Source organism: Gekko japonicus, unplaced genomic scaffold (assembly GCF_001447785.1).
Source record: "Gekko japonicus isolate JY-2015 unplaced genomic scaffold, Gekko_japonicus_V1.1 scaffold1568, whole genome shotgun sequence".
Classification (NCBI taxonomy): Eukaryota; Metazoa; Chordata; class Lepidosauria; order Squamata; family Gekkonidae; genus Gekko; species Gekko japonicus.
Genome location: NW_015165290.1, coordinates 754,187 through 762,264, shown reverse-complemented (window position 1 = coordinate 762,264; position 8,078 = coordinate 754,187). Strand labels below are relative to the sequence as shown.

The 8,078-nt window shown below is 47.1% G+C and overlaps 1 protein-coding gene across 1 annotated transcript in view; it reads left to right on the top strand.

The window, feature by feature from the left end:
• Window positions 1–3,361, top strand: part of SEMA4G (semaphorin 4G) — a gene marked incomplete at its 5' end in the record, with an annotated part of 37,282 nt that extends 33,921 nt beyond the window's left edge. The window contains 3 exons of the mRNA XM_015410345.1: window positions 454–608; window positions 1,486–1,547; window positions 2,346–3,361. Coding sequence (XP_015265831.1) covers window positions 454–608; window positions 1,486–1,547; window positions 2,346–3,193 — 1,065 coding nt within the window. The remainder of the gene's footprint in view (window positions 1–453; window positions 609–1,485; window positions 1,548–2,345) is intronic.
• Between the last annotated feature and the right edge of the window lie 4,717 nt (window positions 3,362–8,078).

Sequence of the window (8,078 nt, the reverse complement as noted above, 5' to 3'; positions counted from 1 at the left end):
GGGGGGGGGAGAGGGGGAGAGGAATAGCCTTGAGTCTGGCGGGATGGAAGACTGCACGGGTGACCCTTTGCACCTTGCTCTGTTCCGCTGCTTCCCTCTGCTGGGCAAACTCTGATGCTTCAGCTTCCCATCACTGATTAGCCACAAGTCTCTAAGAGCTGCTCAGGTGGGGATGGGAAGTAGACGGACCTTCTGGATGGTCCTGAAGAGAAAGCAGCAAGTTGCTGTTCTATGAAGGCTCGATGTGAGGCTTGGATTCTGAGGCTCCGGGTTCCAGAGGAGGCATTAACATTTGGTATTCTCTCCCTTAGCCCTGGGCCTCAGAACACTTACCCTGGCAACAACTAATCCGTGGTACTAATTCCCTGTCTGTAAAGCTGGGCAGAGCGACCTGTTGACTTCACAAGGAAAAGTGTGTCTAAATGCATTTCTTATCTGTGCTCTCTTTTGCAGAAGAGTCTATATGTAGGATCCCAGAGTGGGGTCCTTCAGTTACCACGGTCCACCTGCGGGCGATATGTCTCCTGCTTCGACTGTGTCCTGGCCCGGGATCCATACTGTGGCTGGGATGGTGTGAGCTGCAGGGAACTAGAGGAGACTCTGGACAGGTATGGGAACATTTAGTGGGGTTTGACCAGAAAGCAGAGACGTGGAGAAGGGAGTATGCAAAGCACTGACATTTCCTCCCTTGGTGAAAGGGGGGCTCCACTGAGGCACCATTAATGCAGAGACCTTTCCTGTCCAAGCCAATGGACTTGTACAGCACCACACCTTCTGTCTCAATTCATCTTCTCAAGAGAGGGGATCCAGCATGACTCCCACACAGTCTGCTTGGACCATTGCATGTTGTCTCTCATAAAAGCTAGTTTAAGTTTATTAGATTTATATCCTGCATAATCTGGGGGGAGAGGAACTCCAGGTAGTCTGCAACAATAAGAACTGATTCCAAAAATATAACCATGGCAACAGCTGTAAAACCAAACAAGACAACAAGCAGAAAAATATATTATGGGTCCATTACAAAAACTGCAGCATGAGAGCACTGCATAGCTGTCTAAACTCCATAGAAAGCAGCATTCAAAACAATCTAAATGAAAATGGCCTTACCCTGCTTTCTAAACAGGTGCGTTCAGGCTTGGTCTTCCTGAGATCAGGACTACAACCAAAAAGCTATAGCTCCAAGTCTCAGTTAAAGAGGTTATCAGGAGTTTTACGTTTTGTATTTCTGCACTGGCTATGTACCCACCCTGCACGAGATTGTTAGGGTGTGCAGATGACTCAAGAGGTGTCAATGAGATCTGTAGTATGTCAGGAGCACATTGTGCACTCTGCTGCGTGTTTATGGAATGAGCATTGATGCATGCCTGAGGTGTCAAGAATCAGTCTCTCTAGATTTTGTCAGATGCGTCCTGTGTGCTGGGAAGATAGTGTGCCTTTGGGCTGCTCCCCTCCCCAACTGACCAGAGTCCTGCTTATCTTTGCCAGAACTTTGCTGACCCAGGACGTGCTGCATGGCAACATGGGCTGCTGGAATGACTCTGCCCAGGGTAAGGCTTGGATGCTGTCCCTTCCTTGACCACCTAGGAGGCAATGAAGCCTGGGGCTGTGCAGCACCCAACGGCAAAGAAAGGGTCCATCTCTTTGCAGCCTTTGCTCAGCACACAGAATGCTTCTCTTCTCCCCTCACATCCAGAGTCAAAGTTTCTGCTCCCTAAATCGTGCTATAGCTCCATCATACTGTTAGGCACACACACACACAGACACACACAATCCAGATTATGTGCCCACAATTAATTATGCAAATGAAGGAGGTTTGCATACATCTCATTGCATCACAAGCTTTTCCTGCTTTCAAAATATTTTCCTGTGATGATGAGCAGTTTCTGCCAGGGTTTGAAGGGCAGGAGGGGGTGGAGTGTGTGGGGATTTGGGCTGGGTGGCTATTAGTGTGGCAATAGCTGTGGTAGAGGGAATAGAATAAGTAGCAGTTTTGGGAACTACCCAAAGCCAAACTACCAAAGGCTGTGCCCATTCCAGGTATGGATGCTGAGCTTTCTCTCAACACTGCCCTCACATTTCCTGTCTTTCCTCCAAAACAATGAGGGATAGGTATGGGCTGTTTTTTTTTTAAAAAAAAAAGTGAATGGAAATGGAGAGTCTCATGGTGCCAGTTTTTTTTTTAATTTCCTTCTCCCCCAGCTCTTGGCTCTCCTGCCCCTCTTCAGTTTAAGACTTAGCATTATCTTTTCCATACTATTAAATGACACTCTGAACCCGACACTTGAATCACTCCAGCTCAGGTAAGACAGCCTCTGAAACCTAATTTTTCCCCATGTGTCCTGCAGCCACATCCACGCAGAAGAATCGGACTGTGTTATGTGGTGACGATGTGCTCTTGCCCTGTGAGCAGGCCTCTAATCTGGCCCAGGCAACGTGGCTGCTGAATGGCACAGAAGTGCTGGCAGAGGAGGGGCAAGGACGCTTCCACCTCGGCGTGGATGGGCTGCTGGTGACAGATACGCAGCTGGAGTACAGTGGGGAATACCGATGCTATGCCAAGGAGAACGGTCTTCAGGCCCTGGTGGCCACCTATGCCCTGACTGTGCTGCCCGAGCAGCTGGTGCCCCAGTTCCCCCCCACGGTGCCTCAGCCCTCCTGGCACGCTGCCAGCCATGCTTATGGGGACATGAAGTTTATCTACATTGGCGTCATCACAGTGCTAGGAGGGCTGTGCCTGGTGCTCAGCGTGGTTCTCCTCTATGTCTCCTGCTTGCAGAAGCGCAGGGGCAAATACAGCCTCGGGGTCCCCCAGACGTCCAGTGTGGAGCTGCAGACGGTCTCCTCCAACTGCATAGGCAAAGGAGGACAGGAGGATGAGGACTTGGGTACCTACCCAGATGGCTGCCTGCAGATCATCCCTGGGGAAGCCACCTCTGTGGCATCACCGTCCAAGGAGGTGCCCCCTATCCCACCACCACCCCCTCCTCCACTACCGGCCGAGTTCACCAACGGCATTACCACCTTGCCCAACATGCTGCGCAAGATGAACGGCAACAGCTACATGCTCTTGCGGCAGAACGAGGAACCGTGCACTTCGCCACTCTACAACTCCTTTACTGAGGAGCTGAGCAAAATCCTGGAGAAGCGGAAACACACACAGCTGGTAGAAAAGCTGGACGAGAGCTCCGTGTAGGGGGGACAGGGAGCCCATTTCGCCGGACTCATCCCTCCAGCCCTTCTGTGATTCCTCCTCCCCAATCCAACAGAACCAGTGTTACGACTCAGCAACTACCTCCGGAGCGGCCCTCCGGAGCCGCCACAGACTCCGCACTCATTTCCTATTTTTGTTGTTGTTGGTTTTTTCTTTGTCGCCGTTGATTGTTTCGTTTTCCAATTGCTGTAAAAAAGAAATCTATTTAAATGGGAATTATATTTATATATAAAAGTGATGATAATCGATAAAACAGGATCCACACATGTCTGTTGGGTTTATCCTAAAACAGGCCATTGGCTTGTAGGAAGGAATTGTGCTGCCATTGTTAAAGGGTGGGGGTGGGTTGCTCAGAGAGTGGCATTGTGTCTGAAACCTCTGCCAGTGTAAAGGCAGCCACATCACCATGAAGGGGCAGCACACTTCAGCTGCCATTTCATCAGGTAGGTACAGCTCTCTTGATGAAATCAAAGTTGCAGAAAAACTTGCATATTAATCTGATCACATTCCTAAGTATTTGTATATAATTTTGATTTTGCATAATTTATTCCAAACACTAAATGTAAAGGGTTTTTTTTCCTAAACAGGTGAACGTAGGTGTGGGTGAATCCTTCCTCAGAGAATGAACTTCCTTTGGGTGATCTCTGGAGATTCATTCAAAAGCTTGCTCTTTTATGGGCACAGCTTTTGCAGGCCCTGGCATGCAAGCTTTATCTAATACCAAATGTCTGAGCTGTTCCGGTTGGCAGAAGAGGATAGGACTCACAATAATGGGTTTAAATTAAGAACAGGAAGATACTGGCTGGATATTAGGAAAACCTTTTTTTACAGTGAGAGTTGTGCAACGGTTGAATCAGTTGCCTAGCTCCCCCTCACTGGCAGTCTTTAAGCAGTGTCTGCACAAACACTTGTCAGGGGTGCTCTAGGCTGATCCTGCATTGAGCAGGGGGTTGGACTAGATGGCCTGTATGGCCCCTTCCAACTCTGTGATTCTGTGAATTTATGATGTCACAAAGGAGAGGGCAATAGGAAACCAGTAGCATTTGCATTCAACTCTCCATCAACAACTTAAAAAACAAAAGTACAGACGTCTTGGCTACGGGCCATGTACTGTTGAATGCCGTGTGCTGTTGGTACCTACCAGTAGTGCAGTAGTGGAATATCGCTAGTGACAAACAAACAAGCCTTGCTTTTTACGGATGTGAGCCCCACATGAAGTGCTTCCTTTATAACCTGTTGGTCCAAGAGGCAAGGCAGGGGGGAGCATTGCCAACTTTAGGTTGGGAAATTCCTGGAGAGACTAGGGAGGCAGGGTTTGGGGAGGGGAGGGACCTCTGTGGGCTGTAATACCAGAGAGCGCACCCATCAAAGCAACCATTTTCTCCAGGGAAACTGGTCTGTCATCTGGAGATGAGGTGTAATTCCAGGAGATCCACAGGCCCCGCTTGGAGAAGAGTGAGCTCAGCAGGGATATGATGCCAAATCCTCCCATCCAAATCTGCATGATCTCTGTAGACTGATCAGTTGTAATTCTGGGACAATTCCAGGTCTCAGTTGGAGACTAGTAATCCTACTATAGTTATGTAAACTATTTAAGTTGTGTACTGCTGGTATAACCCAATTTCAGACAATTCTACTTCATCTGATCTCTTGGGGGTGAATTGGCTGTCTGGTAACAGGTCACCTTCACATTGATGACTAAAAACTGCTTTTAGTCAGCATCACAGAAATTTGGGGCAAGGTTTGGCTACTCTGAGATGTAGCCATGCAGTTGGGCTACGGCAGATTTGGCGTGTTATTGTGAGTACTTGTTGCACTGGAGGAAGGACGCAGACTCACAAGTCCCAGTGTTCAGAAGGCAGAATCATGGAAGCGCAAAAGTCACCACCATCTCCAGGGGAAAACAGAAACTGGTGCTGTCAAGGTGATCCCCTAGGAAGGAGCCAGCAGCTTGTTGTTGTGTGCAGGCATGATCAAGCACTAGCATCCATTTCTCACAATAACTTGGGGGCGAGAGAAGTACCATTTCCTTTTAGAAAAGTAAGGCCATGACTCAGGGGCTGGCCAGATCTAATCTACTGGTCAGTGGCATAAAGCTAGAAAATCATCTCAGGCATGAACTGACCAAGTGATATTAACAGGCCGCCCTTCCAGCTCAGCCACTGCACAAATCTCTAGGAATTACTTTGTGTCTCTAGGAAATGTGCTATATAAACAGTGTAGCTCTCCCCCACTCCATTTTACTCAGTACCTTCATACAGCCTTCAGGGAATCTGACTTGTATTTTATATTGTATTGACACTTTACTGTTAATGTCTTATGAATGAGAGAGAGAAAGAGTACCACCTGGTGGAGCTGCATCTTATGCCACCACTACCACCTACACCCTGGCCTCTGTGTTTAGGGTTAGCTTTGCTTCCAGTTACCAATCTAGTGGGAAAATCCAGAATGGACTCCACTCAAGGCAGCTGCATGGGGTGACAGGTTGCCAGATGCTGTATATGTCCAGACTGCTAGTCCTCTTGCCATTGCATCCTAACTGCTCAAGGTGGCTTGGAAGCAGCATGACATTCTAGATACAATGAACTTTTCTAGGACAGACTTCATTGGGATATTCAGGGTTTCAGGTGGAAGTGTAAAAAACAGCACTGGGTGCAAAGTGTACCATCCTGAAAATCTCAGCTCTTTTTTTTTTAAAGTTTTGAGGCCTTATGGTTGCACGTACAGTTTTAAATGTGTGTGGAATAAATTAATAGCTTTTATTTTTAGCTAGGAAGCTACAGTTAGGAGCACATTGTCCAATATACCTTCATTGCTAGAAAGAATATGAAATCAGGATACTTTAATGTGTAATTATCAAAACATGCAATACAAATTTTTCCTAATAGCAATAGCCAGCACTCACAGCAAAGCAAGCAAACCGCATAAGGGATGGGATGAAATACAGGCCTGTGGGAATCCCCTTGTATACACTTAAACTGAAATTGCAGAGCTGCAGCAGGGGCCAGGAGTACATCTGAGTGTGGGACAGGCGGTATGTGACAGAGAGGTTTCTCTCCAAACATCTGACTAATGCTTATACCCAGGAGACACAAGCTGTATCTACGAGACCAATACAACAGTGGAAAATTTAGAAATGCCTTACATTGCTAGAATTTTTTGTTAACCTGTAGTTCAGATATGTTCTGATGCTGGGAAAGACTGAAGGTCAAAGAAGACGGGGACGGCAAAGGATGAGATGTTTAGACAGTGTAATAGATGCAACGAACATGAAATTGCGTGAACTTCAGAGGACAGCAGAAGACAGGAGGGCCTGGCATAACCTGGTCCATGGGGTTGCGAAGAGTCGGACTCGACTGTGCGCCTGAACAACAACAAGTTCAGATATCACCACCTGCCAAGTCTGAACAGATGGAGTACGACTCCCACAAGCACAACAAAAATCAAAGAGAACTGGCTTGTACAATAAAAACATTTCTATTCTGCCCAGCTAGTTAATGAGTTTTGGGATGTACTGGGGAGCTATAGCTTCTCTTTGGCATTAGACTCTAGGGGAAGGCCCACAACTCAGTACCAAAGTATATGCTTTGCTTGCAGGAAGTTCCAGGATCAATCCTCAGTTAAAAATATCTCAAGTACAAGGACTGGTACAGACCTCTGCCCGATGCACAAGATCACCATACCAAGTAGGGAGCCAGCATGTTGTAGTGGTTAAGAGCGATGAACTCTAATTTGGAGAGCCAGGTTCGATTCCACTCTCCTCTACTTGAAGCCAAGCTGGGTGACCTTGGGTCAGTCACAGCTCTCCCAGCCCCCCAAAATAAGTCTAGGTTGCTGCACAACGCTAAAAAAGAGCTAGAGCTTCAGGCTGCCGGACAGTCCTAGGATCTCCTGGATATACCACACACAATGCCATACGCTAATTGAATTTAACCATACCAAGTAGGAATAAACAGTATTGGTCCAGATGACACAGTGGCCTGACTCGGTATAAGGCAGCTTCATGTATTCATTTTCTCAACTGTTTAGCACTGTTCAGTACCAAAGAAAATCCCATTTCATACTACTGTTTCTATCAACAATCTGCCACTTGCTGATACATCTGTGAAACAACCTCTCTCATAGATGCCAGATGGAAATTTACTAGTGCCAATTTGCTGGATAAATTTTTTTCTTTCATGCCAGTATTGCCAATTGATTGGTTTAGAATGCCTGGTGCTTCCCATTAAGATATGTCAGAGGCTCAGAGAGAGAAATGTCTCTACCTTGTATCAGATTGTAGAGGAGAGATGTAGTGGTGTGTATATGAGAGGAGAGATGAAGTGGCGTGTATATGAAGGCTGCTGGAAGCAGCCTTTGAAAGCTAATAATGAAGTGTGTTACCTAGAGAATGTTCATTTATGTGAATGGAGTTTGGGGGAGGTGTGCATTTGTCCAGTCCCAAATGGTCCCGGCCAAAGGGCACATCAAAGCATGTTTGATGTGCAGAAAACACACTAAGGTTGCTTATATTATAGGAACCCAGACACCAGGCCTGGAAAAGACTTATCCATGAAGAGCTTGATTTGGGAACTCCTTGCAGCGTGACAGGATCTTGCCCATTCAACTTGCCACTACCAGAGGGGAAGCTGCAGAATTCCTTGCTTCTTTCGGTGCTAATGAGGGTCGGGATCATTCCTAGATGGGTGCCTGTCTGAGAGATGGCCGTGCTCCAGTGGCAGATGGATCCCTCCTGTACTGTATGTCCTTTCTGTTATTCTAAGGTAACTGAAAAAGCTTCTCAGCACAGGGCCATCTCTTGGTTCTCCCATCAGGCTTTTTAGTTGAATAGATGCCACCTACAAAGGTGGTAGAACAGCTCTAGAGA